Raw genomic sequence first — 15346 nt, forward strand, 5'->3', positions numbered from 1 at the left:
GGGCTGGGGATTCGAACCCGCCACCCTAGGTGTACGTGGCTGGCGCCCTAGCCGTTTGAGCCATAGGCGCCAAGCCAGATTTTTCTATAAAAGGAATGCCACATCCATCTTTTTACATATTGTATGTTATCGGAGTAAAAAATGATATCATGGATATTTATCAATTATATTAGGAGAAAAAGCAGGCTATAAAACAACACATATTATATGAAGTTTTCACAAATAGGATAAAAGTCCATATAACAAAGGCTGGGAGTTGGCTAATGGATGATTTGCACTTCTTTTATTTCATTATCTGTATTTACTTATTTTCTGTAATAAACACATATGGCTTTTGCAATTAAGAAAAAAAGTGGGAGTGGCTCAGCACTTGTAGCTCAGTGGCTAGGGAGCTGGCCACATACGCTGGGGCTGGTAGGTTTGAACCCAGCTTGGGCCTGCTAAACAACAATAACAAAAATAGCCAGGCGTAAGAGAATAGCTTAAGCCCAAGAGGCTGAGGTTACTGTGAGCTATGATGCCACAGCACTCTACCAAGGGTTACAAAGTGAGTCTCTGTCTCAAATAAATAAATAAATAAATACACAAATATACTAAAAGATTTTAGGGGGCAGAAAACTCATAGTCTTAAAACTGCTTAAGTCAATACTAAAATGAAGTTTATAATTCCCGAGCACTAAAGCTTTAGCATAGCAGTCCTTGAGAATGCCATTGGACAGAGAGAAATAGCCCTAATTATTTGTCCCAATAACTAAATATGCACCATTGATAACTATTAGGCAGAGGACCGAGAGTTGACTCTATCTGGTGTAAATTACAGATACCTGACTTGTGGAAAATACCAAGAGTGTGAAAAATAGCTAAGCATACAAAGAAACAACAAGCCCCATTATGTCAAAAGTTCCATTTAACTTGGTCTCTTGACCTATGGCTCACATCATCATCTCCCCAAGTAAACTCACAGTATCTTCCCTCAGGTAAACTGATGATATTTGCAAAATAATAAAGTTTTACCCTTATCAGGTAGTAGTCTCTCTTGAAACCCACACAGATAGAATTTTCACACCATGCCATGGATTTGGGCACATCTGGTACACTAAAGTCCCCCTGAAGAAAAGAGAGCAAGAATTCAATGGAAAAGGCATTAAAAAAAGTCTTGGCCTTCCTGTTATTCCACCTCCGTCTGCATAATAACCTTCACCCTCAGCAGCTGCGGCAGCTCCTACCCAACCCGTGGACTGAATAACAGTGCACCATACCTGCAATTCATGAAATTCCCTGTCTTTCCAGAAATAGAGCTGCAGCTTCTTTTTCACTGCCACACACATCCGCAACACCTCCTCACCAGTCTCTGTGTGCTGGGAAAAGACAACAGAGGAATGAGGACGCACATATAACTCTCCATACCTACTATCAGTGAGATTAGAGATTTTCTATCTTGAAATGGTTACTCATTTGAAAATCCCCAGTAACAGAGTCATTTTGCAGAAAACCTGAGCAGGAGAACAGCAGTCTAAGATGTACTCAGAAACAATCGGCTGTGGACCACTTCCTTCCCAGGGGCTGCCAGCCGAGGACCCCAGCACCAGTGAATCACATGGACATTCACGATTCAGAGAGGAAACTCCCAGGGCAGACCTTCCCCTACATAACCACTTCTTCTTTTTTTTTCCTTAGATGATTCTTTTTTTTTTTTTTTTTTTGAGACAGAGCCTCAAGCTGTCCCCCTGGGCAGAGTGCCGTGGCATTACAGCTCACAGCAACCTCCAACTCCTGGGCTCAAGCGAGTCTCCTGCCTCTGCCTCCCAAGTAGCTGGGACCACAGGCACCCGCCACAGCGCCCGGCCATTTTTTGGTTGCAGCCGTCATTGTTGTTTGGCGGGTCCGGGCCGGGGATTCGAACCTGCCACCCTGGGTGTACGTGGCTGGCGCCTTAGCCGGTTGAGCCACAGGCGCCGAGCCCCTTAGATGATTCTTACTCAAGGCTGTCAACACATGCTGGATCAGGGGTCAGCATGTGCCAGTGACAGCAAGCCCACTTTCAATCCTTTAAAGGAGTGGGGAAAAGAAAATTCCTAAGCATAAAACAGCACAGTATCAATGTAGAGCATAAATGCTAAAAAAGTGATCAGAGTAAAGGGGTGAGGCAGATTTTCAAGAATGTAAGGATGACAAACTGTCGATAATAAGGAGGGATGTCTTTTCTGAACAATGAAAACTCCCTAATGACAAAGACTACGGTGATCTGTTTAGAAGAATTGTCAATCTGATGTCCCATAACTATGTTTGCGATACTGCTACAGTCCGGCTTTCCTACTAATGATTTGTCCATGACAAGTGCTTTTACCTTTGGTTAATTGCCTCCTGCCATTAGCACCAGATTTTCATTAATTAATACATGCAGGGAACATACATGCTTCGATTTCATGCCACATACCAAAGGGGAAATTTCTCTAACAAGTCCAAATTTCTCTAAAACAATCAACTACTCAACTCTCTGTGGAGTCTCTGCTGGGTTTGGATCCTCAATGCCATTCTTCCCATATAATATATGGAATGACATAGGAAAGTCTGTGGTGACTGAAGGATAAAGCCAAATTTCACCTTGCAGACACCTACCTGCAGGTCACATGTGAACAGTGATGCTCCCTTTGCCTTTGAAACTGTAGTGATTTGTTGAAATGTCAAAAGGTCATGGACATAAACATTGTTTTCTGTTTGGGAAGAGGTAAAACATCAGTATAAATGATCACAGTTTTCTAGAATAGCCATCGTCAGGCAAAAAAGTAACTGTAACATCTAGAAGAAACAAATGGCAGATGTGGGTTGAAGATGTACTTGCAGTTTTACTAATTATGATTCATTTTGGGCTACAACCAGTACAAAACATTCAAGAGGTCACCTCTTCTAAACTTATTTTGTTTCTTAACAGTTGCAAATCAATGGTGGGGGGGGGGGAGGCAGGTCAAGGCAGGTGAAAACAAACCATCCCTGACCCGCCTCCATCCCATTGGTATGTGACTTTAAAAATCTGGGCTGACTTGAGTAAAACAGATCTTTCATTTTCAAGGTACTCTGTTTGTTTGTTTGTTTCAATTTTTTTTTTTTTTAATTGTTGGGGATTCATTGAGAGTACAAGAAACCAGGTTACACTGATTGCATTTGTTAGGTGAAGACCCTCTTACAATTGTGTCTTGCCCCCAAAAGGTGTGGCACACACCAAGACCCCACCACTTCGCTCCTTCCCTCTCTCTGCTCTTCCTTTCTCCACCCCACCCTCCTTCTGTCTCTCTCTGCTCTCCCCTTCCCCACCCCTACCATGTCATTAATTGTCCTTGTATCAAAACTGAGTACATAGGATTCATGCTTCTCCATTCTTGTGATGCTTTACTAAGAATAATGTCTTCCACTTCCATCCAGGTAAAAATATGGAATGCTTCACGAATTTGCATGCCATCCTTGCGCAGGGGCCATGCTAATCTTCTCTATATCGTTCCAATTTTAGTACAGGTGCTGCCCAAGCGAGCACTCAAGGTACTCTTACACTCTGTCCTTTTAAGTCTAGAAATTTGCAATGCTGTATTTGTACTAGAAATGGCTTTTATTTGTTTGTTTGAGACAGAGCCTCAAGCTATCCCCCTGGGTAGAGTGCTGTGGCATCATAGCTCACAGCAACCTCCAACTCCTGGGCTCAAGCGAGTCTCCTGCCTCAGCTTCCCAAGTAGCTGGGACCACAGTCGCCTGCCACAACACCCGGCTATTTTTTGGTTGCAGCCATCTTTGTTGTTTGGCGCCCCAGGCTGGATTTGAACGTGCCACCTTAGGTGTATGTGGCTGGCGCCTTAGCCACTTGAGCCACAGGTGCCGAGCCTAAAAATGGCTTTTGAAGCTGCATTAGTAGGTCCTATTAGGAAATAGAAATCCTCTGTGGATTTTGTACAAACCCATGTCATGGATTTTTTTCAAGCAAAGCAAGCAAAATAATAATTTTACCTGGGTTTCATATCTGGTTTTAGCCATGAAGTTTAATTATCTTAAATGTTTATCTATGGATGTTAAGAATTAAGTTTAAAATGATTCTACTATTTGGACCCAGACTTAAACAGTATGAGGCCAGCTTCTAGTCCTCTGTTTGTCAAGAAGAGGGCCCACTGACTATCTTCCATCAAACTTCAGTTTTGCAAAAAAGGCCCATAACAGTCTTGCCCTGATCTGTGTCTTATCTGATATCTTGTCACTCCTTACCATGTATCCTTAGTCTGGCCACAATGAACTACTTGCCACATAAATGCCACATCTCAGGGCCTTTGATGTAGTTGTTCCCTATGCCTATAATTCTCTGCCTACTTCTCTTCCTGTCAAAATTCTAAGCCACTGGACAATATAGCCCCTGCAGGATCCCATAACATTCTGATAAATTTCCACTGTAACTTACCACATTGTACTATTATTACTTTCTGTCATTCCCGTCTTCATAATCAGAATGTAAGTATCAAAGATAGCAACAATGTCACTGAACTTGGTATCCCCAATATCTAGCCCAGGCTTTACACAAAATAGGGCTCAATAAACATTTGACCCATTATTGAATGAATAAATGAAATAAGACTCTGTGGAGAGCAGAGTTCAAGTTTATGGGGGATGCTGTTGCCTTTATTACCTTCCTCTATCCAATGCGGAACACTAAGTAACTACTATCGAAGACACCATGGAAGGGTTAAAGCTTTTTTTTTCCTGACACATGCAATACAAATGCAACCTCTTTTCTTACCTAACAAGCTGACCAGAATCTTAAACTGGGAAACCACATGGATCTGGAAGATAGTAAATCATTAGACCCAATTAAACATTTCTGATAAGGTTTAGTAAATGTTCACTTAACAACAGTACTAAAAAGGGAGCAATGAGCCCAGTTATGTGGATTTGACTTATTTTTATGTGTAACCACAATTTCTGCTTATGAAAGAGGATCTCAGGCACATAATATACAGGCAGAGATCCCTGTAAAAATGGAAGGACAGAGAAAAGAAGATTCAAAGAGTTAATAAATAACATTACCAAGTTCTAGCTTATAGGGATCTCATATAAGTTAAATATTGTTGTATGACTGCCATCACTGCTCACCTGCTGGATCTTTTTGGAGAAGTTCTTATTGGATTTCTCTAGTGTTACTTCAAACCTGTTGCAACCTATGGAAAAGAAATGAACATTGGCAGTTCCAGATACAGGGACACATTTAAAAACAAGACCAAAAACACTGCTCCACACTGCTCCCTACATCAATCTTTAAAAATTTCTAGAAGACTAGAAGTCAGAGATCTAAAACAGCCAGCTTTCTCTATTGAGCACAGTAAGATGCTTTCACCTCCAATTTTAGAAAAGAGGGTTTCATGCACCTTCACTTGGCATCAGCAGAAAGGATCACACAAAGTTCACACGGTTTACTGAAGCTGCAAGGTACTTCTGAATCTGAAGATCTTGTCTTACAAAGTCAGTACCTTGGCGAAGCGTTTCATAAAGAAGAGTGTAAAAAAAGAATAGTCAAATACGAGAGCACAAGCAATGAAAACCAGCCCAAAGCATCCTCAGGTTTAGACCAACTCATCCCCAGCAGACACCCTATGTCGTGTATCAGGGGACAGAGCAAACACTCCACCCCATCTCCAGAGCTAGAGCAATTTAGTGCGTCTACACTTACTGCCACTTTCAGGTGATGCTACATCTGCTGGCACTGTCGCAAAAAAGGGGAAGAAAGTTACATACCATAAAAACATGAGAATTTGGCCTTGCTGGGTATGACAAAAATATTCAGCCTCAGAAGTCACCAAAGAGTCAAAAAGAGAACCATTATAATAATAACAGCAGCTCATTAAGTCTTGCCCTTAGAGGGGCAAGACTTAAGCAATAACTGGGTGCCAGGTTCTGAGCTAATGAAAATTATATACATATGTTTATTTTCTGTAACCCTATTAGCTACCCCCAGGAAATAGGCATTACTATTCCAAGTTCATATTTGAAGGGTCAGATGGGTCAAGGCAGTTAGGGAGCAGCCAGTGAGAAACGAGAGCCTTGAAGCAAACTCAGGCTTAACTCTGAAGCCTGGGCTCCGAGCCTGTACCCTGCCACCTGCCTTCTACTTCATGGAGGGGATGCCCGCACTGCTGGCACGGGATGTTTCCCACAGCTAGCTGTGCCCTTGCCTCTTGGAAGTCAATGGAGACTCTCTGAGGCAGTTACAACAATCAACACCCCCAAACCCGCTTTAACTTCCTCTATGTACCCCTCGGCAGAGGAGATGAAGAAGGGGCCCTAAGGTCACAGAAACATGCCCTGGTATTCTGCTGTTACATTTCACCAGGAAAAAAGAAATTCACCCACTTCCTACTTGATAAAGAGTTCTGTATTTGACAAGTACCTTCTCAACAATTCTCTTTATAAGCAGAATTGCATAAGGCAGAGATTTTCAAACTTTTTTGTTTCAGGATCCCTCGATGATTTTAAAAATTACTGAGTACCTCAAATGTTCATGTAGGTTACATATATGAATATTTATCATATTAGAAATTAAAACTGAGAAATTTTAAAAATATGTATTAACTAATTTTAAAAGAACAGTAAGTAGTCTGTTAACATAAATAACATTTTAACAAAAAATATTTATCTTTACAAAATGAAAAATACACATTGTATAACATTTCTGCAAACCTCTTTAAGGTCTAGCATAATAGAAAAAAGCTGAACTCTCTTATCTGTTTCTGCATTTGATCTGTTCTGATGATTTGTTTGGGTTGAAATATATGACAAAAATCTGTTTTTAAATAGATATACAGTTGAAAAGGGAGAAGTACTTTAATAAAGCTTTTTCAGGTAATTGTGATCTTCTATTTTGACACTATACCAAAACTTGACAAAAGTAGTTTCTTATAATGTGAAACCTCAAAACTACATATGAACTTTTCACATTCAGTTTCACTAAAATCCAGTGGTCTATTTTACACTTGGAATGGATCTTTTCCTCATGTATGATTTTAAACCTTTGTACAGCTGGGTGCAGTGGCTTGCACCTGTAATCCTAGCTCTCTGGGAGGCTGTGGAGGGTAGAGTGCTTGTGAGCTCAGGAGTTTGAGACCAACCTGAGCAAGAACGAGACCCCCATCTCCACTAAAAATAGAAAAACTAACTGGGTGTTGTGGTGGGCACCTGTAGTTCCAGCTACGTGGGAGGCTGAGGCAAGAGGATCACTTGAACCCAAGAGTTTGAGGTTTCTGTGAGCTAGACTGACACAATGGCATTCTACCCAAGGTAATAGAGTGAGACTCTGTTTCAAAAAAACCCAAAACTGGCTCGGCGCCTATAGCTCAACTGGCTAAGGCACCAGCCACGTACACCTAAGGTGGCGGGTTTGAATCCCCAGCCCGGACCCGCCAAACAACAATGACGGGTGCAACAAAAAAATAGCCGGGCATTGTGGCTCCCAGCTACTTGGGAGGCGGAGGCAGGAGACTCGCTTGAGCCCAGGAGTTGGAGGTTGCTGTGAGCTGTAATACCACGGCACTCTGCCCAGGGGGACAGCTTGAGGCTCTGTCTCAAAAAAAAAAAAAAAAAAAAACAAATAAACAAAAAAAACTTCATGGGGCAGCGCCTGTGGCTCAAAGGAGTAAGGCACTGGCCCCATATGCCGGAGGTGGCGGGTTCAAATCTAGACTGAAAAAAAAAACAAAAACAAAAAAACTTCATGCATTGGTCATCTGGAAAATATTTAGTTCACTGAGTTAGGCAGATTTTCCAACTGTTGGCATATTTCATCATAGGATATTTTTTAAAATCACACTCCTCATCATCACCTTTAATCTCATCAGAAAAAAGTTTTGAGTTGTGAAAAGCTGTTAAATTCATGAAGTAGACACAAGCTTTCCACAATTTTGATCTTCTTTTGAAAGCTCTAATATCATTCACAACAAATACTGCCAATTTTTTTCTTTGAAGTATCAGACTCCTTTTATTCTTTTTTTTTTTTTTTGAGACATAGTTTTGCTATGTCACCCTCGGTAGAACTCTTGGGCTTAAGTGATTCTCCTGTCTCAGCCTCCCAAGTAGCTGGGACTAGAGGTACCCGTCACAAAACCCAGCTATTTTGTTATTGTTGCAGTTGTCTTTATTGTTTAGCAGGCCTGGGCTGGGTTTGAACCCACAAGCTCTGGTGTACGTGGCTGGCACCCCACCCACTGAGCTACGGGCACCAAGCCTATTCATTTTTTTTCTAATCTGCCAAATATCCAAATGGTCTGAAAAGCCATAGCCTGTCAGTCATTCTTTCAAGCAAAAGGGATGCTCCATGAGAAGAAGTGTCCAGTTCAGTTTATAACTTAAATGACTGCACAAGAGTAAGGACTTGTCCTAGAGAGAGTCATTGGACTTCACATGTTAGCACACAGAAGTGCTTTGTATGTACTTCCCATTACGCTGTAAGAAGCCATCAAAATCAGGTATTACCTATAGTCAAAATACAATAAAATTAATAATTTTTACTGCCTCGCCAAGAATATTCTTAAATGAAACTAGCTTTAAAAAATTTAAATCGGGTCAGTCATCATGGCTCACACATGTAATCCCAACAAATCCCAAAAAGACTGAGAAGGAAAGATGCCTTGAAGCTAGGAGTTCAAGGCTGAAATGAGCTATGATCCTATGATCACATCACTGCTCCTCAGCATGGGTAACATAATTAAGATCCGATCTCTACAAAAAAGTAAGAAAAAATTAGCCAGGCCTGGTGTTGTATACCTACAGTCCCAGCTATTCCAGAGGATGAGGTGAGAGAATATCCTGAGCCCTGGAGTTTGAGGATGACTAGGCCACTGCACTTTAGCCAGTGGAATTCCATCTCTTAAAAAACAAATAAACAGGCTTGGTGCCTGTGGCTCAAGCGGCTAAGGTGCCAGCCACATACACCCGAGCTGGCAGGTTCGAACCCAGCCTGGGCATGGTTGCAGCCATCATTGTTGTTTGGCAGGCCAGGCTGGAAAAAAAAAATAGTTGCTGAATACAAACTGAGGTGAACTTAATTTTTAAATTATAAACCAGGTAGATGTCACAGAATACAAATAATCCGGCTCTGAGAAATAAAAATTTAAAGGAAGGATCAGTGACATACTATAACCCTGGGCTAAAATGAACTCTCTCTGTTTTTATAAATAAAGTTTTATTAGAACACAGCCATACCCATTCATTTACTTACTGTTTATGGTTGCTTTCATGCTACAGTAGCAGAGTTGCGCAGTTACAACACAGATCTTATGGCCCACAAAGCCTGAAACATTTACTGTTTGGATGTTTTTGGGAAAAGCTTGCTGACCCCTTATTTAAAGGAAAGTTGAAAAACTTAGAAATAAAACAAACTTCCTATTTTGTTCACTGGTTTCTCTTCTACTCCCACCACAGAACCTGACCAGGGTGCCTTCCTCTTTCACTACTGCATCTGTATAGGATGCTATTTTTTCCCAGCGTTATCCTTGTTCCAGGTTCAAAAAAAACTATTACCAATCTATCTTAAAGTATTTACTACAGAAATATATATTAGGCTGAAAGGTATGAAACTGCTATCTTTCTAAGTCTAACACAGCTGAATAATAACAACAGCTCAACCTATTCTGGCATTAATAGTAGGTTTCTATAAACTGGGGCTCCCTGGAATAATATCCAAACACATTTATTTTCCATAAATAGAGTACAGAAATAAAGTTAGGAGCGAGTGCAGAGGCTCACACCTGTAATCTTAGCACTCTGAGAGGCTGAGGCGGGTGGACTGCTTGAGCTCAGGAGTTTGAGACCTGGCTGAGCAAGACTGAGACCCCAACTCTACTAAAAATACAAAAATTAGCTGGGCATGGTGGCAGTCACCTATAGTCCCAGCTATACTGGAGGCTGAAGCAAGAGGATCACCTGAGCCTAGGAGTGTGAGTTAGAGCTATGCACTCTAACCAGCGTGACAGAGTGAGATTCTATCTTAAAAACAATCAATTAATAAATAAAGTTAGGGAAAGGAGTGAAGTATTTTCTTCCCCACAATAAAGGATGAATAAATATCAAATACCCTAGTTATTAGTCTCCCTTATAACTGATAAAGTCATAATTGATTAGTGCTTTCATTTTCAAAGTCCTTTCATGCCTATTATTGCATCTGCCCTCCCGCTCAATTTTGTAAAACAGACAACATAGAAAATGGATATTGTAAAGGATTTGCTCACAGACATGTGGCCAGGGAGAATTAATAAGTGGGCCCAGGTCTTTTCTTCCTAGTCTATCCTTTACAAGTTAAAAAGACACATATACTTTTTAATTTTTATTTATTTTTGAGATAAGGTCTTGCTCTGTTGCCCCAGCTAAAGTGCAGGGGCATCATAGCTCCCTGCAATCTCAAATTCCTGGACTCAAGTGATCCTCCTGCTTTAGCCTCCTGGGAAGCTGAGACGATAGGCAGGCATCACCACCATGCCTGGCTAATTTTTAAATTTTTTGTAAAGACAAGGTCTCACTATATTGGTCAGGCTGGTCTCAAACTCCTGACCTCAAGTAATCTTACCTTGGCTTCCCAAAGTGCTAGGATTATAAGCATGAGCCATCAAGCCCAGCCCAAGATCTTTTTTATTTATTTATTTATTTATTTTTGAGACAGAGTCTCAATATGTTGCCCTTGGTAGAGTGCTATGGCGTCACAGCTCACAGCAACCTCAAACTCTTGGGCTTAAGCAAATCTCTTGCCCCAGCCTCCCAAGTAGCTGGGACTACAGGCACCCACCACCATGATGCCCGGCTATTTTTTGGTTGTAGTCGTCATTGTTGTTTGGCAGGCCTGGGCTAGGTTTGAACCTGCCAGCTCTGGTGTATGTGGCTGGCACCCTAGCTGCTGAGGTACAGGCAACCATGCCCCAAGAAGATCTTTTAAATGGTGGATTGCCTGAACTCATGGGCTGCTCCTAATTTTTTTCCCCTACTATCCCACCATTTATATAGCAATCTTATTCCCACCAGAAATATTTCTTTTACTGCTATTGAGTCTCAAAAAAGTGAACAGGGAAGAACATTCAAATCCACCTGTCAGTTGGGGTAGAAGAATATAGTTTGGGGGAAACCTTGAGATTCTCACATGCTTCTTTCCATATTCCTACAGTGTTCTCTCCAACCCTCAATAACTCTTTTTGGTCTGGGAACTACTGATTTCACAGTTGCACAGTAGTCAACTATCAAAACTTTGCTCTTCATGAGCAATAAGCCATCTCTTTCTCAGTTCTGGAAAATCTGCCACTTACCAACATCCTTCCGAATCCTGTAGAGAAGAAGATGTCCTTGTTTGGTTCCCACAAGAAGCCATTCCTCTGGAAAAGAAAAGAACTATGAGAAAGGTCAATCAGCTTTAGTAAAACTCTGTTTCTTTTTTCTTTTTTTTGTGACAGAGTCTTACTTTGTCACCTTCAGTAGAGTGCTGTAGTGTCACAGCTCACAGCAACCTCAAACTCTTGGGCTCAAGAGATGATTCTCCTGCCTCAGCCTCCTGAGTAGTTAGGACTACAGGAGCCCAGCACAACACCCGGCTATTTTTAGAGCTGGGTATCATTCTTGCTCAGGCTAGTCTCAAATCCATGAGCTTAGGTAATCCACCTGCCTTGGTCTCCCAAAGTGCTAGGATTACAGGTGTGAACTACTGTGCCCAGTCAAAACTCTTCTATTTCTTTAGCTGGGGCTTGTAACCAGAAATCAAAGTGCCAAGAAAATGAATTGCTTTTACTAGCAGGTGCTCCTTGCAAAGCTAAGGGAAGTTTATATTCAAGAAATGTTCCAGACTCAACCAATAAAAAAAAAAAAATTATTTAACAATTATTAGAGAATAAAAATGTCCCTGGTTTAACTGTTTCAAAATTAAACTAACCAAAAAGATATAAGGGATTTTTATTTTTATTATTTATATCTTTTTTTTTTTTTTTTTTTTTTTGAGACAGAGCCTCAAGCTGTCCCCCTGGGTAGAGTGCCGTAGCATTACAGCTCACAGCAACCTCCAACTCCTGGGCTCAAGCGAGTCTCCTGCCTCAGCCTCCCAAGTAGCTGGGACCACAGGCGCCCGCCACAACACCCAGCTATTTTTTGGTTGCAGCCGTCATTGTTGTTTGGCGGGTCCGGGCTGGGGATTTGAACCCACCACCTTAGGTGTACATGGCTGGCGCCTTAGCCGCTTGAGCTATAGGCGCCGAGCCTATTTATATCTTTTTATTAAGATACATATTTAGTTAAGCTAAAAATAATATGATGGTAGGCTGGGCACAGTGGCTCGAGCCTATAATCCTAGTACTCTAGGAGGCTGAGGCAGGGGGACTGCTTGAGCTCAGAAGTTTAAGGCCAGCCTAAGCCAGAGCAAGATCCCTTCTCTAAAGACAGCCGAGCATTGTAGCGGCCACCTCTCATCTACTCAGGAGGCTGAGGCAAGAGGATTGCTTAATCCCAAAGAGTTTGAGGTTGCTGTGAGCTATGATGCCATAGCACTCTACCAAGGGTGATAAAGTGAGATTCTGTCTCACAAGAAAAAAATAATGATATGATGGATGTTTATAAAATGATAAAGCAAATAATATAAACATGAAACTTGGTATTCAACCTCAGAAATAACAGCTATGCGAAACCCTTTGAAGGTTTAATAATTTTAATTTAGGGACAATAATGCCATAAGCTTACATAATTCCTTATCTCAAAAGACAGTCTAGCAGATAATAACAGTGTTGATAAGAATGTGAAGAAATTAGAACCCATTTGTACATTGCCAGCAGGAATGTAAAATGGTGCAGCCACTTTGGAAAACAGTCTAGCTGTTCCTCAAAAGGCTAAACAGAGTTATCCTATGACCCAGCAATTCCCTTCCTGGGTGGAAAAAAGTAAGGAAAGAGAAAACAAGAAAACAGAAAACATACACCCACACAAAAACTTGTACACAAATGTTCACAGCAGCATTATTTGCAATAGCTAAAAGGTAGACACAAACCAAACACCTGTCAACTGGCTAAACAAAATGTGGCGCATCCATACAATGGAATATTAGCCAGTCAGTAACAGGAACGAAGTACTGATGAAGTTTGCAAACTCATCCTTGGAAAAAGTGCTACATACCTCATTGCTGAATATCACTACGGTTACCAGATGGCCCAGGGGAGTACCTCAAAGGTGACCACAGTGATATTCAACAATGAGGTATGTAGCACTTTTTCTAGGCTGGGTTTGTGAACTTAATTGTCTGACCTTGGATGCTACAACATGGATAAATGTGAAAACACTGGATCAAGTGAAGGAAGCCAGACACAAAGGCCTCATGATTCCATTTATATGAAATGTCCAGAACAGGCAAATCCACAGAAAGGAAAGATTAGTGGTTGCCTAGGCCTGGTGGGGCGCAGGGGGAAATGGAAAGCAAATGCAGATGGGTACTGGGTTTCTTTGGAGGGTGATAAAAATGTTCTACAATTAATTATGGTGATAGTACATTCACTACCCTGTGAATGTACTAAAAAACTACCAAATTATACACTTTAAATAGGCAAATTACATAAGTGAATTACATCTCAATAAAACTCCTACTGAAAAAAAATGATGGTCTAGGCCAGCAGTTTTTAAACTTTTATGTGTGTCAGAATTATTGGAGAGTTTGTTCCAATACTGGGCTCTGCCCCTAGTACTGATCTAAGCTAAAAATAAAGAGGTCCATAAAAGGTTTAAATAATTGCCCTGATAGATCCATATTACATCATTTGGGGAAGGCAAACATGCACAGATATTTCTCAGCTTTGTGATTAACATAAAGGTCCCTCATTCCTTTCATAAACTCTCTTTTGATCCTCTGTAAAACAAAATAATGAATAATGGTATAAATAGATAACCTTTATTTCATAAGCACTGTGTTTTAGGCAATACTAAGTTTATATCATATGTTATTTCACCAATCCTCACCATTATCCTTTGAAGTCCTTTTTTTAAATCCCCATTTTATGGATGAAGTTGAGGCCTTGTCCAGACTCACACCAATGATAAGTGGCAAAACTGGAATTGCAACCCCAGATGTCTGACCCCTAACGTAAGACATGCCATGTCAGAAGAACGTCAGCCAGAGGCTGTCTGAAAGGCAGGAGTTCTATGTTTATAAAAACAGATCAAGATCCACATTCATTTCTCTAGGATGATGTTCTTAGTTGTCCAGAAAAAGACAGTGATTCTATTTTATGTCTTAAAGTTAAGGCAAGACACAGAAAGTAAGACACAGTGTGCTCTTAATGACATTAGCTGAAATCAGAAATAACACTAGCTTCAGTGGAATGCTGGAGATTTATGCAGGAGTGGAACATGGAAAAATATCAGTTTGCAATGTTTGATTTATAAAAGACACTATGTTTAGAATTCTGTTATTGACATCACTATATGGGACAATGTGGCAATACTAAAGCTGATTTTTAGGACTTCCACTGATATTTCAGATATAAATAAAATGAAGAGAGGTTAGGTATCGTGGCTCACAAATGTAATCCTAGCACTCAGGGAGGCAGAAGTGAGTGGATTGTTTGAGCTCATGAGTTAGAGACCAGCCTAAGCAAGAGTGAGACCCCATCTCTACTAAAAATAGAAAAATTAGCTGGGCATGGTGGCAGGCACCCGTAGTCCCAGCTACTTGGGAGGCTAAGGCAAGAGGATCACTTGAGTCCAGGAGTTTGAAGTTGCTGTGAACTATAACACCCGCACACTCTAGCCTGGGGCAACAGAGTGAAACTGTCTTAAATAAATAAATAAATAAATAAAAATAAAATAAAGTAGGGCGGCGCCTGTGGCTCAAAAGGGTTGAGAGCCAGCCCCATGTGCCGGAAGTGGTGAGGTGGTGGGTTCAACCCCAGCCCTGGCCAAAATAAATAAATAAAGTAGAAATTTTTAAAAAGTTCACTCATAACATCTATAAAAATCCCATAACCAAAACAAAAGGCAACGTAATGTTCACCAGCGTCCTCATCCCTCTCTCTTCACTCTGCCCCATAAATCCTTGCCAGTTCCTGGGGGTTTTTTTGTTTGTTTGAATCTCTTTTAAACCCTCAGTTTCTGAATGGGTGCCTGTAGCTCAGTGGCTAGGGCGCCGGCCACGTACACTGAAGCTACCGAGTTTGAACCCAGCCCCGCCCTGCCAAACAACAATGACAACTATAACCAAAAAAATAGCTGGGCCTTGTGGCGGGCACCTGTAGTCCCAGCTACTTGGGAGCTGAGGCAAGAGAATTGCTTAAGCCCAAGAATTTTAGGTTGCTATGAGCTGTGATGCCACAGCACTCTA

At 41.2% G+C, this 15346-nt stretch overlaps 1 protein-coding gene and 1 non-coding gene across 4 annotated transcripts in view; both read right to left on the bottom strand.

Moving 5' to 3' along the window:
• Positions 1–15346, bottom strand: part of VPS39 (VPS39, HOPS complex subunit) — a 46771-nt gene that overhangs the window by 25716 nt on the left and 5709 nt on the right. For 2 of the 3 annotated variants that reach the window (XR_002773871.1, XM_003791750.3), the window contains exons 2-7: positions 11310–11375; positions 5125–5189; positions 4772–4814; positions 2620–2714; positions 1260–1358; positions 1015–1107 (exon numbers count right to left, since the gene is read on the bottom strand). Coding sequence is in view for 2 of the 3 variants with exons in the window: in XM_003791750.3 (XP_003791798.1) it covers positions 1015–1107; positions 1260–1358; positions 2620–2714; positions 4772–4814; positions 5125–5189; positions 11310–11375 (461 nt within the window). In the remaining variant the exon portion in view is untranslated. Of the gene's footprint in view, positions 1–1014; positions 1108–1259; positions 1359–2619; positions 2715–4771; positions 4815–5124; positions 5190–11309; positions 11376–15346 lie in introns of those variants that run through there. The other variant, XM_023514275.1, reaches the window with a different exon arrangement.
• LOC111725950 lies at positions 3423–3529 on the bottom strand. The gene has a single exon (XR_002773882.1). It is a non-coding gene; the product is annotated as a U6 spliceosomal RNA (small nuclear RNA).

The sequence above is a fragment of the Otolemur garnettii genome, unplaced genomic scaffold (assembly GCF_000181295.1).
Source record: "Otolemur garnettii isolate 467f Iridium unplaced genomic scaffold, OtoGar3 scaffold00050, whole genome shotgun sequence".
Taxonomy (NCBI): domain Eukaryota; kingdom Metazoa; phylum Chordata; class Mammalia; order Primates; family Galagidae; genus Otolemur; species Otolemur garnettii.